General features: G+C 52.3%; 1 protein-coding gene across 1 annotated transcript in view; it reads left to right on the forward strand.

Moving 5' to 3' along the window:
- LOC103345127 (ATP-binding cassette sub-family A member 13) overlaps positions 1–25607 on the forward strand; it is a 302255-nt gene that overhangs the window by 172372 nt on the left and 104276 nt on the right. The window contains exons 32-35 of the mRNA XM_089315631.1: positions 4184–4292; positions 18422–18476; positions 19685–19862; positions 22039–22154. Of these exons, the coding sequence (XP_089171757.1) occupies positions 4184–4292; positions 18422–18476; positions 19685–19862; positions 22039–22154 (458 nt within the window). The remainder of the gene's footprint in view (positions 1–4183; positions 4293–18421; positions 18477–19684; positions 19863–22038; positions 22155–25607) is intronic.

Consider the following 25607-nt stretch of genomic DNA (forward strand, 5'->3'; position numbering starts at 1 on the left):
CTCTGCAGTGGGCCGTAACTGCCCCGTCCTGTCCCGTCCCCCTCAGCGTGTCTGTGAGCAGACCCTGGAAACCTGTCTTTGGACAACCGCTCGGCCTGCTTCCCGCCTGCAGGAAGCTGGGCTCTCAAGCATGTTTGCTACACTCAGCCAGGTCCGGTGGTGCTTCTCCCAGCAGCTCCCTGCAGAGCCCCCTAGGCCGTGTGTTTATGTTCCAGGTCCATAGGCCATCCTGGGATTCTGGTTGGGACAGCTGCTGTCTCTGGAGTGAATTTTAGGGCCTGTGTAAATTCTCCAAAGTCAAGCTCAGAGGATGTCTGGGCTTTGTGAGGCAATGGCCCTACGGTTCCAGGCCTCTTTCCATGTCCTCAACAAAACACTCACAGCTGTACTCTCCACTTGGCCTCTGCTCCAAGGCCAGGGCTCGGCAGTTTGCCAGGGCTCTCCACACCCAGGTCAGGTGTACCTGTGACAGTTTTACCCAGTGATCTGACACTGTGCAATGCAGGTCAGCACTTTTTTGGTTGCCCACAGTATTTTTTCTTACCATTTTTCCAATTTCCTACGGTTTTTCTCATCCGTTTTTCCAGATTCCTTGAATTGTCCCTTTAGCTCCTGCTTGTGGAGCTCAAAGCCGATGCCAGCTGTTCCCACTTTGTCATAGCACCGCCTGCACCAGTGCCGGTTGTTCTCAGTTATCTGCACCACAGCAAAGCTCTGTCACAGTAATGACCGCAGAGCATTCAGCATAGAGCTCGGTTATCTCGTGAGTCTGGGGTGTCTGCTCCCACGGGCTGCACTGGGCTGGTCTTAGCTGGGGGTGATCGTGTGTGTGGTTGGCTGGCTGCTGGTGTCACCTAGGATGATGATGGGGGCCCATATGTTTAGGATGGAGATGGCCTTTTCCATGATTAGGATAGATGCAAGATGGAAATGAGGATTTTATTACTTACAGGTCCTAGGGGATACACAGAACACCCAGCATGGGCGGGGTGGGGTGGGGGTGGTCTCTAATGGGCCAACACATTTTTTTGGAGTTCAAGGTGTTAACCAGGCAGGTTTCCCTCAGGGAGGTCTAATTAGCGGGTTTAGAGCGACTGCTCCAAGTCTGCACAGCCCGTGTGGGGTCAGCCAAGCAGGCTGGATGTCGCTGGCTGGCGGGGAGTGCAAGGCATGCATCTGGATGACCACGCTGAGCTGGGAGGAGGTGGGGACTGGAGCCTGCGTCAAGGGGATCAAGTCCTGCTTTTGTGAGAAAGCACAGCTTGTATTCAGAGTAGAAATCGTAAGAATTCCCTAGAGGGCGGGCTCAGCCCTGCTCCTATGTCTTATCCTCCAGCAGTCTACCCGGCCGTGCCCCTGTGGCCACAGCAGCTCAAGAATGGGCATGACGTTTTCAAACCTCTGCTGCGTCACCGTCTGTTGGCCAGAGCATATGACGTGGCTGAGCACAGAGCGGAAGGGAGTGACAGCCACGTGGCGAAGGGTGTGGCTACAAAAGGGTGAAGAACACAGGTGTGCCAGCTTCCATGGGCGGTGGGCTTTCTGCTCCATTCGCCTGCCCTCGACTTCAAAGGAATCCTTCCAGAAGCGCGGCTGGGGCCTGTGTGGCCGGCCGGTTGGAAGGGTGGCCCTGGGGGTGGAGTGCAGAGCTCTGTGGAAGTGAACCTTCGTGCAGTGTGCAGAGGTGGAGTGTGGAGCTCTGTGGGAGTGAACCTTCGTGCAGTGTGCAGAGGTGGAGTGTGGAGCTCTGTGGAAGTGAATCTTTGTCTAGTGTGCAGAGGTGGAGTGTGGAGCTCTGTGGGAGTGAACCTTCGTGCAGTGTGCAGAGGTGGAGTGCGGAGCTCTGTGGGAGTGAGTCTTTGTCTAGTGTGCAGAGGTGGAGTGCAGAGCTCTGTGGGAGTGAACCTTCCTGCAGTGTGCAGAGGTGGAGTGCGGAGCTCTGTGGAAGTGAGTCTTCGTGCAGTGTGCAGAGGTGGAGTGCAGAGCTCTGTGGAAGTGAGTCTTCGTGCAGTGTGCAGAGGTGGAGTGTGGAGCTCTGTGGGAGTGAGTCTTCGTGCAGTGTGCAGAGGTGGAGTGTGGAGCTCTGTGGAAGTGAGTCTTCGTGCAGTGTGCAGAGGTGGAGTGCGGAGCTCTGTGGAAGTGAGTCTTCGTGCAGTGTGCAGAGGTGGAGTGCGGAGCTCTGTGGAAGTGAGTCTTCGTGCAGTGTGCAGAGGTGGAGTGCGGAGCTCTGTGGGAGTGAACCTTCGTGCAGTGTGCAGAGGTGGAGTGCAGAGCTCTGTGGGAGTGAACCTTCGTGCAGTGTGCAGAGGTGGAGTGCAGAGCTCTGTGGGAGTGAACCTTCGTGCAGTGTGCAGAGGTGGAGTGCAGAGCTCTGTGGGAGTGAACCTTCGTGCAGTGTGCAGAGGTGGAGTGCGGAGCTCTGTGGGAGTGAACCTTCGTGCAGTGTGCAGAGGTGGAGTGCGGAGCTCTGTGGGAGTGAACCTTCGTGCAGTGTGCAGAGGTGGAGTGTGGAGCTCTGTGGGAGTGAGTCTTCGTGCAGTGTGCAGAGGTGGAGTGCGGAGCTCTGTGGAAGTGAGTCTTCGTGCAGTGTGCAGAGGTGGAGTGTGGAGCTCTGTGGAAGTGAGTCTTCGTGCAGTGTGCAGAGGTGGAGTGCGGAGCTCTGTGGAAGTGAGTCTTCGTGCAGTGTGCAGAGGTGGAGTGCGGAGCTCTGTGGAAGTGAGTCTTCGTGCAGTGTGCAGAGGTGGAGTGCGGAGCTCTGTGGAAGTGAGTCTTCGTGCAGTGTGCAGAGGTGGAGTGCGGAGCTCTGTGGAAGTGAACCTTCGTGCAGTGTGCAGAGGTGGAGTGCAGAGCTCTGTGGGAGTGAACCTTCGTGCAGTGTGCAGAGGTGGAGTGCGGAGCTCTGAGGAAGTAGTGTGCAGAGGTGGACTCTCCTCTGACGCGTGCTCCGAGCTCTGCAGGTGACTCTGCAGGTCGACGTCCTCAGGAAGTCCCACTTCAGTGTGCCCTGGAGGACTGGGTCCCCACGTTGTTCTAGATCTTTGGTCACACAGTTCTACTCTAACTGGACACAGCTTTGGCCACGCAGAGCGTCCTGGGCTCTGTGGTTTGTAGGTCTCCCACAGCATCCCTTTCCCTTAGAGTTAAAGAGGACCTGGCAAGGATTTCTCTGTGAACCTAAGAAAAAAGTGGTGAGTGGTGTGGCAGACGGGGGCCTTCGTGTGAACTGCTGCATGGAGTGGGCTGAGGAAGAGTGGGAGAACGCTGTCTTGTTCACGGCGCTTTGTTCTTGTTTTTTAACCACTTGAGCAATATTTTACTAAACTGTTTCCATGAACACAGTCTGCCACGCAGGACCCTGGTTGAAAAGAATCAGCTGTCGTATGGCCGGGGAAGGGAAACAGGCTTGGAAGCCAACAGGCTTGCGTCCTGACTTCTCACAGACTTGGCGAGAAGTCACGAGGCTCCTCGGTGTGGCTGTCCTGGGTTCCCGCGCATTGTCTGTTAGAAGGCACAGCGGTGGCCGGGGCAGCCGGCTTTTCATTCTGCAGAATGAAGATCAAAAAGCACTAACTGATTTGCTATTAGACACCAGCTTCCCAAACCGTATATATTTTTTAATTTTTCTTTAAGACAGTGACATTTTGAAATATAGAGGCTGATGATTCGAGTAGTGCGTTGTGTGGTACTTGTGATCCCATCTTAATAATATAATCTTTCTCTCCTTGCCCTGACAGACAGGCAACTTTATTCTCCACACTCAACACATGTTCAGCCCAATTTATTTTGAGAAATAATGTTCCATGTTCGGTTATTAATTTGGGAGTTATCATTTTTTCTGATCATCTACCACACTTTTAATTTGCCGGTCAAATTTCATTAGCTTACCAATGAAGAAAGCAAAAAATGATGGGCTTCCGTTCCCCTTTCCCTTTGAGAATGTAATTATAGAGCAACATTCACATTTGTTCTGGGAAAAATTAATCTATTTTTAGCTGTAAATTATATGCTTGAGATAAATATAAAATTAGCAGGCAGGATTGGCTGCGCACTGCCAGCCAGGCAGGAGTGTCACTTTGCGTCCTGTGTTAGGCGCCGTCCAAACAAATTGACGCCCGCACTCCCTGCGCCCCAGACCAGTCGCGGGAACTAGTTCCGTGAGAGCCACGAAGTCTTTCTTTTCCAGGTGTGGTACAATCAGAAGAGCTTCCACTCCCTGCCTTCCTGCGTGAATCACCTCAACAACCTTGTGCTCTGGCGGCATTTGCCCCCTGCTGCGGACTGGCGACAATACGGTACTGTTACTGCCCACAAAGCAGAGAAGGCTTTGACCCTGGGAAGAGCTCCGGGCAGTGGGAAGTCCCCAGGGGGCAGCCGTCCGTCTGTGAACACGTAACAAGGTGTAGGCGCCCTCTGCCTCCACAGACACACGCACGTTAAGGGTCTTTACCTTCTTGGATCTTGACCTCATCTGTAAGATGAGGGGAATGAAAGGCGACTGAGAATTCTCTCCTAAAGCTATTTCATTCTGAACCTCAGTGTATTACAAAAGCAAGATAATTCCACTTGCTGGGCTCCTGTGGGTGGAATACTGGAGTAGAGAACATGGACCACCCTTCCGCTTGGTCCCTGGGAAGGGGTCTGTCAGGCTCTGAGTGATGGGGAGCCCTCAGCTCATCAGTTATCTGTGTCAGTCCCTGATTCATTACCTACGCGTTCTGATTTTGCTAAATGGCACAGGTCCATTTCTGGAATGCAGAGTAAATGTGTTGGTTTAAGGGGATCTTTGTTTCTCTTTGGTGGGATAACTTATAATTTATCAAATTAATTCAGTTTCTTAAAGGAAGGAGAGGTAAAAGCAACAGCAGGCAATAGCCCTCATAGTTTATTCAAAAATACATTTGGGGAAGCATTAATTCACATAAAATCAATATAAACAATAACTCTAATACATTATCACTTTACTTCAACCTTACCTCATTTTTCCATAGCTGTTTCCCGTATATACCAATTTTTTAGTAAAATAAATGTGATTTCGTGTGGCACTGCGATTATTTTAATATGAGGATGGATAACATAAAAATGGAAACCGTGGCTACGGGAAGCACAAAGGAAGTATACAGTCATCCAGAGTAGGGTCACAAAGTGACATTCCTTAAAGTGTCCAAAATGTACCAGACATTTCATTAGGCATTTCATAAGCATGGTCTCATTTAATTTGCATATCCATTTTGTGCAGTAGGCCAGTTCACCCACTTCACTGATCAGAAAGCTGATGTTCAGACGCCCCCCTGCCAGGTGTGGCTGTGGGCACGTGGAGCATGGGGGTCCTGGTTTGACGAGCATCTTCATGACTGGGACTTCAGACCAAGAAGGCACTTGTGGGCATCAGCAGTGTGGCCCGTGGAGGGTGGGCAGACGTTTAGTCGATGGCAGGAAGTCGTCTGGGTCTTAGCAAGAGAAGTCTCGGTGCAGGTTTAGGCTGCATTCAAGCGCAGTTTGACCTCGTTATTGAGTCGGAGATAGCATTTTTGAGCTCTCAGGAACGGTTGTTTGAGGTCAGATTCTGCGTGGCCTTGACTGACAGGGCGGGGATGGTGGGCTTCGATAGTCAATAGGTGGTTTACCGACATTTGGGAACAGGAACAACATGAGCAAAGTGATATTTAAAAGGAAGGATCTGGAAGCCGTGTTGCAGTTGGGGAGGGCTGGGGGCAGTGGTCGGCCTGCTGGAAGGATGCTGCTCACGGAGATAACGCAGGCAGGGCCAGGGTAAATCTGGAGGAAAAAATGCAGAAGTTCAGGTAGATAGGGAGGAAGGCCGGGGCACTGAGGCGGGGATAGGAACGCCTCTGAGAGCCAGAGATGGAAATCTGAGCTCTTTAGATTGAGTGACTTCCCTTTCAGTCCTGGTGGCATTATGAGAAATGTCAGGAGAAGTGATGTCTTCACAGGGGGCAGGTGATCGGTGCAGGGTCGCAGCTGCTGGTTCAGTTCACACACATAGACGAGAATGTGCAGTAGGACTCAGGAAAATGGATGCGACAGTTCAGTAGAACATTTATGAGTAACCTTAACGCTAACCTTAATAACGAATGATTAAGGTGGCCGGTACGCGAGATCTTCCATGGGTTGGGTAAAGACACAAAGGAGGGGGGCGACAGACAGGACCCTGGGAAGTGGACACGGAGCTGCAGCCCTTGAGGTGGGGAGACCTTGGCCCAGAGGCCAGGAGGGGCAGCAGTCAAACAGCAGGGCAAGAAAAATGATGATTGATGGCAGAGTCCCCGGAAGAGTGAGCCGGCAGGGACTTGGCTGGTGACCTGCAGAGGGCAAGTTTGGCAGAGCTGCAGGGGTGGGAAGAAGAGCAGAGGGATGAGGCACAGAATTGTGTGGAGGACCTGGGAAACTAAACAGACTTTGCTTTGTAGAAGTGTGGCTGTGAACAGGGGGGAGAGGAGAAGCAGGCTGTGTGCATATGCGCGTACAGGTGCTTGGGGTGAAATAAGGAGCAATGGTAGGTCGTGATAGGCCGTGCAATGAGAGGCATGTTTTGAACAATCGAGAGGAAGGAAATTAATGGCTCGAGACCTAGAAAGAGGCAGAGAAAGGATCTGAATGCATGGATTTATTTTGAAAAGGGGAGAATGTCTTCCCATGACACGGGGGCGGGGTGGGGGGAGGAAACACGGCATTGCAGAGGAAAGTCGCACGATTTCATGCCAGCTGGCTATGACCTCTGAAGAGTCGGGATGCACACTTGGCACAGCAGTTAAGTTGCTTTGTGGGACCCCCTTATCCCATGCCAAGTGCCTGGTCAAGTCCTAGCTTTTCTGCTTTTCCCTCCAGCTTCTTGCTTACGCATGCCCTGAGAGGCAGCAGGTGGTGGCTCAAGTATTTTGGTTCTTGCCACCATGTGGGAGACCTGGATGAGTCTGGGCTCTTGGCTTCCACCTGTCCCAGTCCTAGCAGTTGCAGGCATTTGGTAACTGAACCAGTAGAAGGAAGATTTTCCTCTTTGTCTTTCAAATAAAATGAAAATATATTTTTTTAAGAAACAGGTAAAACCATTGGGACAAAGATGGATATGAATAATTAAGGAAATAGAAAAAAATTGGATAACCTGTGATATGGAAATTATATTTCAGAGAGAGCAGAGAACTATGGCTGGAGGTCACAGAGATGCACAGGTATCCTACCAGACTTCTTCAGTGGACGCAGTCAGCGACCAGTCAATGCAGAGACATTATTTGTTCTCTTAATGGCTTGGAATTAACTCGGACGAAATGGGTGATGTTTGGTGGCATTAAAACAGACAAAAACTGAAACGTCTTATTGCAGGTTGCAGTTTGGAGACGGAGTCAGATGCAGCGAGCGGAGCTCCTGCTTGGAGAGGGTCTCAGGGTCTGGAGTGGATATTGCTGGTGGGTGGGGAGCAGGAGGTAGGAGGTGAGAACGATATGGCTCAGGAAATGAAGTCGGAGTTTGAGATCGATGAAGTATAAAACATGTTGTTCATACAGAACAGGCGACAAGAGCGGATGGCACTGAGGTGGAAGCCTTGAGGAGCAGCAAAGTGGGCGTGGGAATCTCAGGTGATCTCAGGAGGAAATGGAGGTGCAGAGAACAGAGGCTGTTGAGGAGAACGGGGACGCAGGACACCTGGTTAATCACCTTAGTAAGGTGACCTGGGATACAGGAACACGAAGAGTTTGATGACTCCCCAGCTGCAGAATAGAAGTATAATCAAATATATATATAATCTATATAATCAAATAGAATATAATCAAATACCATGGTAACTGTAGAGGGGCTAAGCAGATTTTCATAAAAATGCAAAAAAGATAGAAATTACAAAAGCATCAGAAAATTTTGACCTGAAATATATAACAACTGAGTTGAAAGATTAGCTATCTGGATTTAACAGCAGACCTAAACATGCAGGAGGCAGGCTCAGTAAACTTGTAGATCGGTCATCTGGTATTATTGAATCTGAGGAATGGAAGGAAGAGTGAGCAGGATCTAAGATTTATGAGATCCCTCAGGTGGATCGAGATGATCAATGTGCGCATTGTGGAAGTCTCAAGAGTGAGTAGAGAAAGGGCAGAAGCATTACCAGAAGAAACAGTGGTCAAAACTCTCCACATTTGAGGAGAGACATGGACGTGTCAATACGACAGACAGCCTTAGTGGACTCAAGTAGGATGGATGCAGCAGGCCCAACCTTCTAGCCAAAGCCAAGGCAAGCGTGGAATGCGGCAAGAGAAAAGTGACTCGTCACATACGCGGGATTCTCATCAGAGGCCTTAGGGAGCAGAAGGCAGTGGATGACACAGATGTTTCAAGTACTGAAAGGAAAAATTGTCAACCAAGAATTCTATTGGGCAAAACCATACCTTGAAAAATGAGAAAAATTAAGAGATTTCTGGATGTCTGATTAAATGTTTTGAAGATTTATTTATTAATTTGAGAGGCAGGGTTACAGATGCAGAGAGAGGTGTTCAGCCGCTGGTTCACTCCCCAGGTGGCCGCAGTGGCCGGAGCTGGATTGATCCAAAGCCAGAAGCTTCCTCTAGGTCTCCCACGTGGGTGCAGGGGCCCAAGCACTTGGGCCACCTTCTACTGCTTTCCCAGACCACAGCAGAGAGCTGGATTGAAAGTGAAGCAGCTGGTACTCAAACTGGTGCCCATATGGGATGCTGGCACTGTTGGTGGAGGCTTAACCTACTATGCCACAGCACCAGCCCTGATTAAATACATTTTAAATTAGAAAATCTTAGAAGAGACAGAGGCATTTTATAAAGATGAAAGAGTCAAATCACCAAGATGATATACCAGTTACGAACATGTGTACCAAATGCCAGAGTTCCTAAATCTATGGAGAAACTACAGAATTAAAGGAAGACATAGGCCAACGCCACGGCTCAATAGGCTGATCCTCCACCTAGCGGCGCCGGCACACCGGGTTCTAGTCCTGGTCAGGGCGCCGGATTCTGTCCCGGCTGCCCCTCTTCCAGGCCAGCTCTCTGCTGTGGCCTGGGAAGGCAGTGGAGGATGGTCCAAGTGCTTGGGCCCTGCACCCCATGGGAGACCAGGAGAAGCACCTGGCTCCTGGCTTCAGATCAGCGTGGTGTGCCGGCCGCGGCGGCCATTGGAGGGTGAACCAACGGCAAAAGGAAGACCTTTCTCTCTGTCTCTCTCTCACTATCCACTCTGTCAAAAAAAAAAAAAAAAAAGATTTATTAAAAAAAAAGACAGACATAGATACCTCTATAATAATATTAGGGATCTTAAGTACCTCAACTTTCAATAATGAATAGAGCAGCCAGACACTCAATAAGGAAATAGAAGAATTGAAATACTGTAGACCAAGAAGACCTGTATAGAACATGCCTTTTCCTTTCCAAAGCAGCACAATACATATTTTTCTCAAGTGCACATTGAAAATTCTCCAGGAGAACCTGTGTGTTAGCCACAAACAAGTATTAATAAACTTGAAAGAATTGCAATCATGAGAAATCTTTTCTGATCATAAAGGTGAAATACCAGCAGAGGGAAAAGTAGAAAGTCCACAAACGTGGAAGTCAGTCCAATCTCTTCTTTTTTTTTTTTTTTAAGATTTATTTACTTATTTATTTATTTGAAAGGTAGAGTTACAGAGAGGCAGAGGCGGGGTGGGGTGGGGAGGTGTCTTCCATTCACTGGTTCACTCCCCAATTGTCTGCAATGGCTGGAGTTGTGCTGATCCAGAGCCAGGAGCCAGGAGCCAGGAGCTTCCTCCAGGTCTCCCATGAGGGTGCAGGGGCCCCAGGACTTGGGCCATCTTCTACTGCATTCCCAGGCCATAGCAGAGAGCTGGATGGGAAGTGCAGCAGACAGGACTTGAACTGGTGCCCATGTGGGATGCTGACACTGCAGGTGGCAGCTTTATCTGCTACACCACTGCGCCATTCAGCCCAGTCTTAAACAAGTGGGTTGAAGAATAACTCACAAGAGAAGTTAGAAAATATATAAAAGCAAATGAATATAGAAACACACCATGTCAAACCTTAATGGATGCAGCAAAAGCAGTGCTGTGAGGGAAATTTATACCTGCCTGAAGCTGATCTAAATTGTGGGGAGCAACCCGGACTAGACTAAGTTACTGGAATTAAGACTTATTCTATGCATCTGCTCTCCCACAATATGGCGCTGGGAGAGGAGAAAACAGCTTCTACGCAGCTGCCTCTTGCCAACTTGAGTGATGACCTCCAGGAGCTGATCCTGCTCCTGATTGGAGGAGAGCAGCGTACTCGGTGTGTGGGCAGCCGAGTTGGGATTGGTGGAAGAGGACTATAAAGGAGGAGAGAGACAACATGCACCAGGAACATCTAAGGGGAACATCTAGCTGAAGGAACACCTGGGCAGCCCCCGAGAGAGCCGGCCGGCGCTGTGCCGCTCCCCCGCGGAAGTGGGGAAAGTGGCAGGGGGAACCGCCCTTCCACGGAGGTGGAAGGGACGGTAGCCAACCCGGGAAGAACCAGCAGCAAACCTGGGGAGGGCCGAGCAGACAAAAGAACAGCGCAGGGTCCTGTGTCGTTCCTCCATGAAGACGGGGAGCGACACTAAATGAAGAAAGATGTCAACTCGACCACCTGATTTTACTAGATCTAGAAAAAGAAGAAGCAGAGAAAGAATTAACTAAACGCTAAGCTGCAAGATTGAAGGAAATAGCAACGATTAGAACAGAGACAAAATTGAAAATAGAAAAATGATAGAGAAAACTAATAAAACTGAGAGTTTTTTTTTTTTAAGAACATCAGAGATAAAAAGTTAGCTGGAAAGACTGGGAGAGATGCTTTGAATAATTGACCCAGAGATGAAAGAGGGAACGGTACTGGTTTTAATTCTATAGAAATAAAGTGGACTTTAAGAGTATTAACAACAGTTGTTCACCGACAGATTGGATAACGTAGGTGAGTTGGTTAAGTGCTATAAGCATACAGCCTGTGAAGGCTGAGTAAGGGAGATGTGGACAGCAGCTCGTGCAGGGCATTGTAATGGTGATAGCCCAGGGGGCTGACACCAGCTGAGTCTGGTGTGTGCAGAACTGCTGAGAATAGGACGTTGCAGTACCATCTTGAAGGCCTGGGGACTCAGGCTATTGTTCAGAATGGACGAGTGGAAATGAGAGAAAGGTGGACTTTCTGGAAGAAGGCATTCCTGTGGTTTGGGGTGTGAGACGTGCACCCCCAGGCTCATGGGAGCTGGGCCATGTAGTCCAGGCAGGGAGATAATAGGAGAGCTGGAGAGACCGGCTATCACACCTGTCGGCCACGCCCCACCGTGGGCCCTGCCACCTGCCGGGCCTCTCTGGAGACCGCTGGTCTTCTCTTCACCACCTGAAGCCTTTTTGCTCAGCTCTCAGGGCCCAGCAATGGGTCACCGCCATTGGAATCCTCAGCACAAGTCAGTGGCTTCTAAAATCTACCCATAAATCCGCTCCTAGCAAGCAGTCCTATTGTGACAAATCTTTTCTAGGCACTGAGAGGTCATTACAGCAGTTAGCACTTTGCATTATTGTTGTTTATATCTCTTGCAGAATAGAAACATAAATATTTATACTACTGGCCTTTGTGTCTTCTGAAGTCTTATCCATAGGAGGTATTCAATACATGTGTTACTTAAATGAGTTTTTGTCACGTTATTATAGGGATATTATAATATATCCCATTATATAGCTCTATTCTGTAATAAAGATAAATATGCAATGAAACAAATATTTGCTTTTTTCGTTATTACAACTTTTTAAGTTGGTATAATTCTATTGAATTAAAATATTAGAGATATAAAATAGTGAACATGAAAGGAAATTTATTTTAATACGAATAACAAAATAAAAATAAAAAACAGAAGATTTAAACAGAACATCATAAATAACAAGGCGTTTTCATGGAGGAAGAGAGAATAAAAATAGGACAGGGAAATTTTATTTTTCTTTTATTGGGTAGTTGTGGCAGTGACAGCAGTTAGCAGTGTCGGAGGTGGGCGTCTCCTCGTCCAGGTCCCACACCGTGTAGTGGACACTGCCCCAGTGTTCACAGTGAGGCCAGCGCCTCCTGAGTATTGGACATGGCTGCGGACCTGCTTCTGCCCACGCAGGCCTTGTGAGGGCATGACTTCCTGTATGGAATGCAGCCGCGGTAAGCAGGTTTGGGTTATTACTAGATATTGCTTTTAGGGAAGCTCTTATCCTCCTCCAAGGACATAGGAGATGAGCCAGGAGCGACGTGAACGTCCGCACAGCTCTCAGTTCTAGCATGCTGCCAGCGCAGACTCTGCGAGGCAGTGAGGGCTCACCTGCTTGGTTCCTGCCCAGGGTGTGAGATGTGGATGTGTCCCTGCTCAATGCTTAGGCTCCGGCCCGGCTGTTGTGGGCATTTGGGAATCAGTGCATGGGAGTGCTGTCTCTTTCTTTCTCTCTCTCTCTCCCTCCCTCCCTCCCTGGCAGTGTAAATCTATCACTCTTTTCTCTAAAAATGTTTAAAAAGAGAGTACCTTAGTGTAGTATTGTTTAGTATTAGAAGCATTCAGATTCCATACATGTTTTACGTGCGGCAGAATGGACAGTGCCCAGGCATCTTCGGCAGTGCTGAGCATGGAGTAGGACCGCACCCGGGCCTGGGGGGTGGGGGGAGGCTGCAGAGTCCGTGTGTTCTGGCTGAATGTGGACTCTGTGAATTATGTTGATGATAGAAAGCCAGAGCCAGATGCAAGCTGTGGCCCCTCGAAGGCAGCAGTGGCCGCTGTGACCTGCAGAGCCTGGGCATTTGCACAGTGGCTGTGTGCGCCTGAGTCCCGGGTTGGAGCGCAGCCTGCAGGGGCTCCTGTCCACAGGTGAGGGGCAGGAGGGGAGGGCAGCTGCCTGCCGCGGCGGTGGGTTCCCCTGCCGGCTGCTCTCACTGATTCTCCATCCTGTGCGGTCAGCACTGCGGGCACTCGCGGAAGTGCTCAGCTTGAGTTCCAGTGCCCGGGCTGACGGGTGATGGGAGGAGACGGGCAGAGATCTGGGCCTCGGGGTGGGAGGACTCTCCCTGCGTCAGGAGCGGCTTCCTCTGCTCCGGTTTGGGCTTCTGGAACACGGGGTGTGTCCAAGCTTCCCCGCCTCCTGGGGTTCCTTTTCGCTGCAAGAATCTACCTTCTCCAGTGCTGCCAGCTGACTCACAAAGGTGAGCAAGCGCCCCATAGTCGTGTGGTTAACAGGGCTTTCAGCACCAGCTTAGCGCCTGGGGAAATGTCTCAGGGGAACCGGGCTAGGGTGTGGCTTGCCGGGAACTGCCAACCGCAGGGCAGCCAGTCACTCCACTGGGAGGCAGGAGACCAGGTGCACACTCACCTCCTGGATGAAAGCCCCCCAAAAGGACACGAATCCAGGAAATGCGCTACAAAGTGACAGGTGATGAATTCATAGCAGGAGGGAGGGTGCAGCAAGCAGATGTTGGAGCACCGCCTTGAATCTTCAGCAATGACTCAGCGAATCAGTGTGAGAAAAGACATTTAGGCAACTTGGTCAAAAATAGATCCACCCCTGGGAGTTGAAAATCTTGTAGCTGGATCTCTACAGAGCTGCTTGCAGATCTGTGCAGCGGAGTGAGCAGGGCAGAGGCGCTTAGCCTGCAGCCTGTCTCCCTCCGGCGGAATGGAACGTTCTTTGGAACATCAGACGTGCGTGCCAAAGGGAACTGCATGAAATGCTGGTAGAAAATGGATTGTGGGGGCCGGCGCTGTGGCGGAGCAGGTAAAGCCACCGCCTGTAGTGCTGGCATCCCATGTGGGCACTGGTTCAAGAACCACCTGCTCCACTTCTGCTCCAGCTCTGATGCAGCTCTCTGCTATGACCTGGGAGAGCAGTAGAAGATGGCCCACGTCCTTGGGCCCCTGCACCCGCATGGGAGACCCAGAAGAAGCTCCTGGCTTCAGATGAGTACAGCTCTGGCCATTGGTGCCAACTGGGGAGTGAACCAGCAGATGGAAGACCTCTCTCTCCCTCCCTCCCTCTCTGCCTCTCCTTCTCTCTGAGTAACTGACTTTCAAAGAAAGGAAGAAAGAAAAAATGCACTGTGGCGTCCCAGCCCGGAGCTTGGGTCCCAGCACGCTGCCGCTGTCAGTCTCAGGATGTTTCTTCAAATACCTGTGCTCCAGGTGCCTCTCCTGTAAACGTGTGTGACGGTAGCGAAGACCAAGTCGCTCTGGGGCTGAGAATTCATACAAACTGCCGGAGGCTCTGGCTGGTGGGCGGCAATGGCAATGGGTGGTGGTTGTTGTTGGAGGCGTCACCCCACAGTGTGAGCTGGGCAGTGGATCCAGGGCCGGTAACATCACAGTCCTCCGATGCCCACGTCTTATGTATAAAAAGCAGCATTTATGTAGAACCCACACTATCCTCCCATCCCACGATTACATGTGTGATACCATGTCATGCTGTGGAAACAGTTGTTATACCATATCATTCATGGAGTGATAGCAAGAAACAATCTGTGTGTTCAGGGCAGGTGCAGTTTTTTCCTACATAATTGAAGATTAATGGAATCTGCAGACGAGAGGCCTCTGCTCACCGGTGTGTGAGGACTCAGGGTCTGAACCTCCTGTGCCCCCCGTGCCCCCCTCCCCGGGGCACCCCTGCGGGTTCAGTCCGGTGTGTGCTCAGGGCACGTGAGATCCGCTCTTTCGAATTCCAGTTACGTCATCGCTAACTCCAGTCTCTCTGCTGCACAGTCCCCAGAACTGACTCATCTTGCACTTGACAGTGCATCTCCCTTCCCCCACCCTGACCCCCAGTAACCACAGTTCTACTTTGTTCTTATGCATTTAACTTGTGGAAATTCCACCTGTAGGTGAGGTCATGCAAGGCTTCTCCATCTGTGTCTGGTTTATTTCACTTAGCATGATACCCTCCAGGTCCGTCCATGTTGTCACAAGTGGTGGGATTTCCTGTTTTTTTTTTTTTTTTTTTTTTTTTTTTTTTTTTTTTAAGATTCATTTTATTATTTGAAAGGCAGCTAGAGACAGATCTTCCATCTACTGGTTCACTCCCCAAATGACCACAACAGCTGAGGCCAGGCCAAAGCCAGGGCGTTACTTGGGTATCCCACATGGGTGCAGGGCCATCTTCTGCTGCTTTCCCAGGCACCTTAGCAGGGAGCTGGATTAGAAGTGGTGCGACTGAGACTCAAACCAGCACCCATATGAGAAGCCAGCATTGCAGGTGGCAACTTAACCCATTATTGTCGCAACACTGGCCTGGGATTTCCTTCTTTGTTAAGGCTGAAGAGAACTTCACTCTGTGTGTGTGTGTGTGTGTGTGTGTGTGTGTAACTGTCCACATCACACTTTCTTCATCCATCCATCCATTCAGGGACACTTAGGTTGTTCCCACACTGGTTAGTTTGAATAATTCTTTGCTGGAATGATAGTGCAGATACATAGGAGTGAAATCAAGACACTGATTTCCTTTTGTTGTAAAAAAATTGATTTTCATCTGCTTGAAAGGCAGAGTGTGAGTGAGTAAGAGAGAGAGAGATCCTATATTTGTTGGTTCACTTCCCAAATGACTGCAGCAGCCAGGGCTGGACCAGGCCAAAGCCAGGAGCCTGGAGCTCCATCCAGGTCTACCACATGGATGGCAGGGCCAAGCACTTTCGCCATCATCTGCTACTTCTCAGCATGCGTTGTCAGGAAGCTGGATTGGGAACAGAACAGCCGGGATTCAAACTGGCACTCTGAGGTGGGACACAGGCTTTCAAGTGGCAGCTTAACCCACTGTGTCACAATGCCCGGCCTCATTTCCTCTGGATTATGTACCCAGAATTGGGATTTCTGGATCGTACAGTTCTTTAAGGTAACTCCAGACTGATTTTTTTATAAATGGTATTAATTTACATTCCAGCCAACTGTGTACACCGGGCGAAGGATGTGTTCATTAGCCTGATTGTGTTCATCACTTCACAATGTGTATATATAGCAAGACGTCATATTTTATGCCATGTACCCAGTTTTTGTTTGTTGCTCAATAAAGCTGGGAACCAAACCAAGCACAGTCAACGATTTAAAGAAGATTTAGAACTCATCATCAAGCAGACATGTGAGGGCGTCGGTGTTGGGTGTGGACAAGGACGTATCGGGAGGCAGTGGAGTGTGCCTGCTGCTGCTGTTCAGGGAAAGAGATGGTGGGAGAGGAGGATCCTGGGAGAGGTCTGGGCTCATGGCCAAGGGCATCTGTGTCTAGGTAGAGCACAGGGCCTCTGTACGTTTCCCTCTGCTTCTTGGACGTGCTCCTGGCTGGGGTTGGAGTGATGGTGCCAGGGGGAGGCCAGCCCCTCCCCTCCCTGGAGGTTGAGCTGATGCTGTGTTCCCTCTTCTAGTCATGTGCTTTGCTGTGTTCTTGGAACCTGCCTGCTTGGACCACCTGTTCTCTCCAACCCCCAGCAGATCCATTTCCTCTGAAACATGACGATTCTTCAGCTGTGTGAGGATATTTTTATACCCCCCTTTCTTCAGATGTGTGTGTATTTATGAGCTTAACAACTTTCTGATATTCTCTGGGGTTCATAAAATAATATGCAGCTAACTACATTTTCCCGGATTCTCCCCTATCTAGAATGTTCTCACGTATGTGCTGAGTCTGGGATAGCAGCCATGCAAATGTGTCTACCATCTCTAGCACCCGCTGCCTGACTCTCCTCAGCCGAATCTCATGTTTGGAAGCACCATTTAGTGTCATCTGGCATTTGTGCAGCCAGCTGGTAACCAGTATTGGGCCGCTCATCCAGGCAGTGCTGTCCCTGGGAAGGGTGGTGACTAGCAGACACCGTAAAGAATGAGACTAGAAGTCAATCCAGTGAGAGACAGAGCTAGGAGAGAGACTGGTGGGTGTTTTGGTGGAGAGAGGTCAGGTATCAGAACCACAGAGTTCAGCAAGTGCTGAGTGTGTACATCAAGTCCCGGTCTAGGACAGGCATCCGTCCGGCATTAGACATACGCTGGGAACCAGGAACAGGACACCCAGAAAACGTTAATTTATGGTCAAGTCAGTAATCTTGGAAAACTGTATCAGGAACTTGAACGAATAGCTCCCACTGACCTTTCTTCGGAGAGCTGTGAGAGAAGAGAGAGGGAGGCTGGCATAGCTGGAGAGGGGGTGGGGTGCTGTGCGCTCAGATCACGGCACCTGCAGGCTGGAGAGGGGGTGGGGCGCTGGGCGCTCAGATCACGGCACCTGCAGGCTGGAGAGGGGGTGAGGCGCTGTGCGCTCAGATCACCGCACCTGCAGGCTGGAGAGGGGGTGGGGCGCTGTGCGCTCAGATCACGGCACCTGCAGGCTGGAGAGGGGGTGGGGCGCTGGGCGCTCAGATCACGGCACCTGCAGGCTGGAGAGGCGGGTGGGGCGCTGTGCGCTCAGATCACGGCACCTGCAGGCTGGAGAGGCGGGTGGGGCGCTGTGCGCTCAGCTCCACGGCACCTGCAGGCAGCACCGTGGGATCCCGGGGGCACTGTGGTCTGTCCCAGCCGCAATGTGCTTTCTCCATCTCTGCTTGTGCCTGTGGAGGTACTCTCATTCGGGCATGGGAACGACAGACGATAGGACACATTAAAAGTGAGCCAAAAGCAGAAGGCGAGTCCAGGGGCAGGCATGGAGCCGGACGCTGTGCTGCGCAACGTTTGAGCCAGCCAGAGTCAGGGAGGCTGCCGACTCGCACAGTTCAGTGTCTTGAAGATGAAGCACCGATCGTTTGCCCGGAGTTAGCTCTTCTTCATGCAGCACTGACTGGAAGTGGCTGGGGAAGGATATCGCTCTGCGACACCATGAACAGACTTGATAATGAAAGTCTTTACATTGCTGGCTTGATGGCAGTTTCCCCACGTTGGCTGCTGGCATCACTCTGATGCTCCAGCCTGGCAAAGCAACAACTCCAGAACCAAAACTTCCCAAGGACAAGGTCAGCTTTTCTCAGAACTGGCTTCCTCTAGAAGCGAATTTCTGCACACTGATCTCGTGTGTACCCAGTAATCTCCTTTGTGTGTTGTTGTTTAGCCTGGGTTGGTTTCTGCACTATACAATGTGAGTAGCGCATTGCTTGGTGCACTGGGGTCCTTGTGAGGATCATTCAGGGAAGCGTGGTAGCAGGCGTGCTCGGTGTCCGTCATGGAGTCCGTGGGCAATGCCTGCCACTGATGCTGGACAGCAGCAGCCCAGGAACCCAGCACGCAGCAGCTGCACCACAAGGCGGACTGGGCCTGGGCACGGCAGATGGGACGTGCTCTGTGTGCTCCAGGGTGCACACTCACTGCACACTCACTCAGCTTGGGGCTGAGTGATTCAGCTTGGAGCTAAGATTCCCCGTGCGGGAGGGGGCCTGAGACTCACTGTTCAATTTATCTCTCCCAGGAATAACGCTCTATAGCCACCCGTACGGAGGCGCCTTGCTGAACGAGGACAAGATGTGAGTGGGAGGAGTGTGGGAGGGGCCCCGGCTGTGGGAGGAAATGCATGGGTAACTTAGGGGCGGTTCCCGAAGGTGGTCCCCGTTGCCATCTCCCTGAGCAGTGCTGCAGCACTAGTGTACGGGCGCTGCTTTGGTGATGGGGGCGGGGAGGGGGTGCAGTCGCTGAGGTTGCGATGAATGGCTGTACCACACAGCTGCGTTTCCAAGCAGTGGCTGCTCAAGGGGCTGCTCCCTCCAGAACAATCAGCCTGGCTTCGTGGTAAACACTCATGCCTCCTGTGCATTTCTCCTGCAAGACTTCCCCGCCCATCCGGCTGCAGTCCAGGTGCTGACTTTGGGTACCAACCTCCGTGTCAGTTCTTCCCCTCGTGGTAAAGGGTGCAGGGCCACCCTGCCTGTCTTTTCCCTCCCCGTCTCCCTTCTCTGTCACATGGAGGACAGACGTTTTGTTGCAAATTGGTAGTGGAAGAGCACATGGTTCACACCCTGCCTATGGCCTGCCCGGTGGAGTGGGAGCAAGCAAAGCTGCTTCGTGGGCCTTCTCTCCCCACGTCGCTCCCGTGGCAGGAGGTGCGGGCTGCACTCTGACCTCCAGGGGCCTACCTTTGCCAACCCACCTTTGCACCTGCCTGGAGAGGACAGTGCCATCTGTCGTAGAATGTGACATGGGAAAGAAGGTGTGGCCTGGCAGATGGTTTGCTGCGGGAGGGAGCAGAGCAAAGAGCAGGGGAGAAGGAATTCAACAGAGCTCCAGGCGGCAGAATCTCCCAGCAGGTGTCCAGAGGCTGTTACTGCAGTGACGTGCGATGAGTTACAAACCCTCCCGGTAGTTCAGGTCACTAGAGTCACAGATGGCCATGGAAGGAAGGAGCTGCCCCACCAGGGATGAGCAACGCAGTCCCAGTGTGGGCAAAGGGCCTGGGTGACCGTGGAGGACTCTGGGAGTCAGGGTCAGTGGATGGGGGGGCAGACTCCGAGACTCCCCTCCGTCTTGTGATCCCCAGTTATGTCTTCTGGAAACAATCCAGGTCTCAAAAGGAGGCTGAGGGGTTCCGTGAGGGGTGCTTGCCCTCAGCCCGCACGCCTGGCTGCTCACAAGCTTCAGTCGACGCTTCCGTGGTCACCACGCGCCCTGAGGGCAATGGGGGCAGGTTTAGGCGCGTCTGCCACCTGGCATCTGCTGAGCTCTTCTGCTTTACCCACAGCCTGGAGAGCATCCGTCAGTGCGGTGTTGCCCTGTGCATCGTGCTCGGCTTCTCCATCCTGTCTGCGTCCATCGGGAGCTCTGTGGTGAGGGACAGAGTGACTGGAGCCAAGAGGTTGCAGCACATAAGTGGCCTTGGCTACAGGACGTACTGGTTCACTAACTTCCTGTATGACATGGTAGGATTCGGGGACCCCACCCTGTGTGCCTCTGCGCCCTGATATGGTTAAGGGGGGTTGGGAGGGAGCCTTTTCCTGGCAGTGTGTTGGTCCAGGTTAAGTCGTTATAGCTGACCACCTGCAGCCATCCAGAACTGCTTCCTAAGGGGCAGCTGACCAGCCCGGAGGGCTAGAAACCTGCAAGGGAAGGGATGTGCCCAGATGCTAAGTGTTGTGTGGGGAGATGAGTGAACGGTCACCTTTAACGTGCTCTCTGCAGGGGGAGGAGGGGAGGGTAGTTAGAAGGATTCGTCACCCCCATGCCTGCAACCTCCTGCCGTGAGGTCTGTGGCCCGTTCCCTAGCAGGAGCCCTGCAGTGGGTGCCAGTGCCTTCCTAGGATTCAGGTCCCACTGCAGGACGCAACAGACGCACCGTCAACATGTTTCCTCCAGTTCCACACGCTTGCTGTAAGAATTGTGCTGCTCAGTGGTCAGCGCCCGCTTCTGTTGTTAGGCTGTGCAGGGGAGAAGTCAGGTTTTACCCTCAGGCACGTGATTTGTCCTGCGACACGGAAAACCTAACTTCACAGCAGGCAGAAGTGGCCCAAGGTTTGCTGAGCACCTGCTGCGTGACTCAGTGCAGAAGCCAGCACGTGAGCCTGTTCTCCTCAGCAATTCTGTTCCTGAGCCGGTCAGTTTCCTTTTAACCGTGTTCCCCGGATGTTAGTCACGTTCCCTGGATTTTTTTTCCCTGAAAGTGCAGTTTGTTTGGGTCACCCGAACCTTTCAGGAATTTGTTTAGTTGAATTGCGTTCCCCAACCCTGCCTGCTGGCAGTGGTCACTTGGGGCTCTCAGTGGCAGGGAGGACGTGGAGACCTCCCCTTCCAGGCCCTGGTCAGAGGGTCTGCACGAGACACGGAGATCGGACCTTCCTCAGCACCCAGGGTGATTCCTGACTCCAAGCCATGACGGGGAAGTGCTGGCCCCGTCCCTTCTGTACCGGGGACTCCTGCAGGCAGGAGAGGGGAGGACACTCCCCAGGTGCGTGTCCCCTGGGTGATAAAGTCCCATTCCCGTCCATGGCTGCTGGCCACTGGCCGCTGCATCTCATGGTCACGTTGGGGCCCGTATAGAAGAGGCCGGAGAGCTCTGGAGCCTCCGTCGTGTGAGGACAGGAGGCGGCACTGCCCATGACGGGGAAGCAGCCCTCCGCAGACCCCGAATCTGCTGGAGCCCGCATCGCGGGCCTCCCGCTCCGGAGCTGTGAGCGGTGCGTTCCTGAGCCTGGTAAGCGTCTGCCCTGTGGCATGCTGCTGTCGTCCAGTGGACAGAGGTGGATGGAGCCGGGGTGAGCAGAGGAGAGTGCCTCCTTCACAGGGCTGAGATCCTTTAAAGAAGAAGCAAAGGAAGCACTCAAATGCACAGGGTGCGGTCGGCTCACAGCTGCACGTGTGAGAACGCAGGAGATAGTGGCTTTCAGTGGGGAGGCCCTGACGCCGAGAGCTGACCAGCGAGAAGGAGCTGCCCTGTGGGTGATGCCGAGGAGGGCCCTCTAGCCAGAGGAGGAGTTGCTGGCTGGGTCAGGTTTGCTGTGGGCCTGTGGGAGCACCTGGAGGGCAGGGTGGGCAGCGAGGGTCGGTCCCTGCCCACAGTGGGGGTGTTGCGTTTCGTGGGAGGTATCTGCGTCCCTTGGCCCTTCCTGCAGGAGATGGCTGAGGGTGACAATGCCAGTAGGCAGGCATTTCAGCATGTTTGCACAAACATGAGTTTACCTCAATATCCGTGCCCATCTGGAAGTAGCTGGTGTTGCCAGCAGAGATGTGGCTGCTCACGGCCCTGAAGCGGACGTCTGAGATCAGGGCTGGGCATGGCTGGTTTCTCCTGGGCGTGCAGGCTGCACTGCCTTCTGCCCCCTCTGTGTGCTAGTGGCTAATCCACTCATATGATGGGGTCACTGGTCATGCTGGAATAGGGCCCCCCCCCCCAATGGCTGCGCTGAAATGTAATGAGCTTTTCCAACACAGTCCCATTCCACCTGGGCTTCGGGGTCACAGCTCGGCCAGTTAAGACTGGTTCTCCAGGACCAGGTCCGCTGCTAGGCAACCTCCACAGGAGCCCATCTGAAGTCGGGGTGAGTGGATCATGAATATGCGCACCTGATGTAACAGGCCCCGTTTTTCTCTTTCTCTTCTCAGCTCTTCTACTTGATTTCCGTCGGCCTGTGTGTAGCCATTATCATCCCCTTCCAGTTAACAGCTTTTACCTTCCGCGAGAACTTGGCGGCCACGGCCCTCCTGCTGGCGCTCTTCGGGTATGTGATGAGAGACGCTGCCGCAGAATTACGGTTTGTTTGCCGAAGGAGAAAACCCTCAGGATGGCTTTGAGCCTGCTGGCGGCTTCATGCTTTTCTCTCTCTCCAAGCAATTACGCTGCTTCTGCACAAGGCACCGAGCAAACAAGCCAGGGCCGGCGGCCGAGTGCCTGTGGAGGCAGGAAGGGTGCCGGGGCAGAGTGGGGACGGCACGGCCCCGTCTCAGGAAGGCCCTCGAGCGGGTTGACGAGGCGGTGCCGTCCGAGATGGGTTCTCTGTTATTCGCACTTTGGCTCAAGTGTGTAGTCCAGTTAGCTGCAGAATCGCTTCGTGGAGATTCTCCCGTGAAGCTCTGTCCCGGGTATTTTCCCCTCTCCTGTGATGTGAGGGGCTGGAAAGGTTTCGTCTAACCGTTCTCACTTTTTCTCAGAGGAAAAACAACAAAAGCCGGAAACTAATTCCGCACACTGCACGTTTGTGCACGGCGACGAGGACCTTAGCTCGTGTCCCCAGCGCTGGGAACGTGTGTGCCATTTTAGATGCTACACCTGCATGTCCAACTACAGGCTGCGTATATAGAAGACAGTGGCTGAGGGCAGGGAAAACAATTAAAATGCTAATTTGTTGTAATTCAAGGCTGCCTTTGAAACAAAACATCCTGCTTTTATGTAATCCACAGACTCTAAGGAAAATGATCCTTACATAGGTTTTAGTTAAACTCGCGGCCTCTGAACAGCTATTAGCGGACAGAGTTTCACTTAACCAAGTGTGCGTCACTGTGGCTGGCTGGGTGGATGACTGTAGCGGGAAAGAGGAAGATTTCGGGAACCATGAGGTTGCCAGTCGTTAGCTCTGTGGCCCCGGGAATGTCAGCTTCTGTCTGGAGCCTCAGCTCCCTCCTGTAAAACTCCATTTCTGTTGCTTGAAGACTGAACGGAGCAGCTCGCGTCAGTGACGCAGGCCACCCAGGGTGAAGTCCCCGGGCTGTTTAGCGGGATTAGTGCTCTTGGAGTTGTTTTACTCTTTAGAGGATGCTGGGTCTTCAGCTACAAAACTCGCTGGTGGTGTGTAAGTTTACGCGACTGGGAGGTTACAAGCCCAGGTATCTATTGGCGAGTCTGCCTCATTCTCAGAAAATAATCTGATTGGTTTGTTGACTCCGCTGAATGGATCCTGTTACTACATGCCCTTAGAGTGTGAGAGAAATAGACCTTGTTATAAAATCAACTTTGAATTTAGGAGAGCAGAGTTCAAAAACTAAGGTGAAACTTAGACACAATGAAGTGGTTAGATTCTCTTACAAACCACGTTTTTAGAAATTGTGTTAATCTTGCCTTGGTTGTGAACCCCTTTACGAGTCTGAATTCAGCTAAGAATTCTCTCCACCTGCCTCACAGTGCTGTGCAAGCAGTCTCTGGAGAGGCACAGACCTGTTGTTGCAGAGGCGTGGGCCGGCAGGGGTTCCGCACTCCTGGTTAAGGGTTCTTAACTTGGAGGACTACGAGATGTCGGGAGCCAACTTGGACTGTGTCTGCGATCGCGCCGAGATGAGACTCACAGGGTGCTCCCCCTTCCCTGGAGTACAGCCCTGCACACGGCTCTGGAGCTCGGCCCTGCACGGGGAAGGACAGCAGGCAGCCAGCCACCTTGCCGGCTCAGGCTGGGGCCAGCCAAGCTGCTGGCCCTCTTGACCCCACAGGACCCGTAGGTCCCGGAGGCCCTGAAACAGTCCCGGCAGGCTGACACCAGGCCCTGAACTGTGGCTCAGTGGCCTGAGAGCTGAAGAAGGCAGGGGCAGGGTGGGTGAATACTTCCCCTAGGACACGGCAAAGCAAAAATACCCAGCGCTTTTTTTCTAGCAAGGGAAATTTGGTATCTGAGCTGTAAAGGTGCGGGATTAGCATTCAAAAGCGGAAGGTGGCATATAAAAATGACAAAAAAAAAAAAAAAGGTGTAGCTTACATAGCCATGGAGACGCTTCACCACGTCACGTATCTTGTGAGTGCTGATGTATTGATTATGCGTTTTGTGAATAAGAGAGGAGCTGGAAGGCACCAAACAGAACAGAAGCTGAGACTTTGAGACGCGTCTGGTGCGCATGTAGTGCCCACAGACTGAAGATAAGGCCACAGAATCCTGTTTGGTGCCTTCGGAAATTCTCTCAGCTTGGGAAAGGGGCCAGCTGCCCCGATGATCCCAGAATGCTTGTGGATATGCGCCGATCTCCTGCAAATTAAAGGACACTAAAATGATCCTGCACTGCATTTTAATAAAACAGTGGAGATCATCAAAGGCCATCACCAAAACTATGTAAGTCAATTTAATCTTTTAAAAAACAAAAAGGCATAGAGGAACTAGAGTTGCTAATATGTTAATTTAAACCAACCATTTGAAAGGCAACTAGTGAAAATATAGTAAAAAAAAAAAAAGAAAAGAAAAGAAAACATAACAAAAAAAACTAAAAACAAGGGTCTGGAATCATAGCTGGCTGAAAACCAGCCCGGAGACTCTTGGCTAAGGTCGCGATGGGACCTCTCAGTGCGAGGATTCAGAACAGTGCCTTTGTCTCTTAATTATGTCTTAAATAGTAGATTGGTGCACTGAGCTCTTTAAAGGACAGACCCAGAGCAGCCCCCTTGTGGAGTGAGCGGCTCACATGGAGCAGAGACTGGTCTCCGGGTGGTTACTGGTCCCTCAAGTGCAGACGGGGTGCCCAGGCCTGAGAGCCCCCTTGTGGAGTGGTGGCTCACACGGAGCAGAGACTGGTCTCCGGGTGGTTACTGGTCCCTCAAGTGCAGACGGGGTGCCCAGGCCTGAGAGCCCCCTTGTGGAGTGAGCGGCTCACACAGAACAGAGACTGGTGTCCGGGTGGATACTGTCCCCTCAAGTGCAGATGCGGTGCCCAGGCCTGAGAGCAGGGCAGCAGGGCCCCTGCGTTCTCCCATTGCAGACACTGGTCAAAGCAGGAGACGGCCTTGCTGTGCGCTGGCCCCACCTGCCTGGGAGGCCCGGGAGGCGCTGCCACCCTGGCTCCAGGGTCCCCCCCACCCCATGACAAAGTTGGACGGTGAGAGCTGGCTGGAGCCAGGCTCATACGGAGCAGAGAAAGGCCTGGTGTTGTGACCCGGGGCGAGGCGTCCCACAGTGGCTACCTTCGGCTTCGCCTGGACTGAACAGGCTTGGCCAGGTGCTGTTCCAGAACAGCGTGAGCTGGTGGCGTCTGCTGGCTCGGGGTCTCCCAGCGACGTGCCGCTGCCCAGGGCTGGGTCACAAGCTTCTGCCGCTGTGTGTGTCTCGGTACTCTGATTGCATTCACGTCTCAGAGCAGCCCCCGGCGGAGTCCGCTCCGGGTTTCTGCCCCTAGGGACCCTGAGGGAGCGGGGAGGGTGTGCTGCGAGTGTGGGCGGGCTCCACTCCTGTCCCCGCGCTGTGTTTCGGAGGTGCTGAGGTCGA

This window comes from Oryctolagus cuniculus, chromosome 16 (genome assembly GCF_051225735.1).
Source record: "Oryctolagus cuniculus isolate XC-2025 breed Fujian yellow rabbit chromosome 16, ASM5122573v1, whole genome shotgun sequence".
NCBI lineage: Eukaryota > Metazoa > Chordata > Mammalia > Lagomorpha > Leporidae > Oryctolagus > Oryctolagus cuniculus.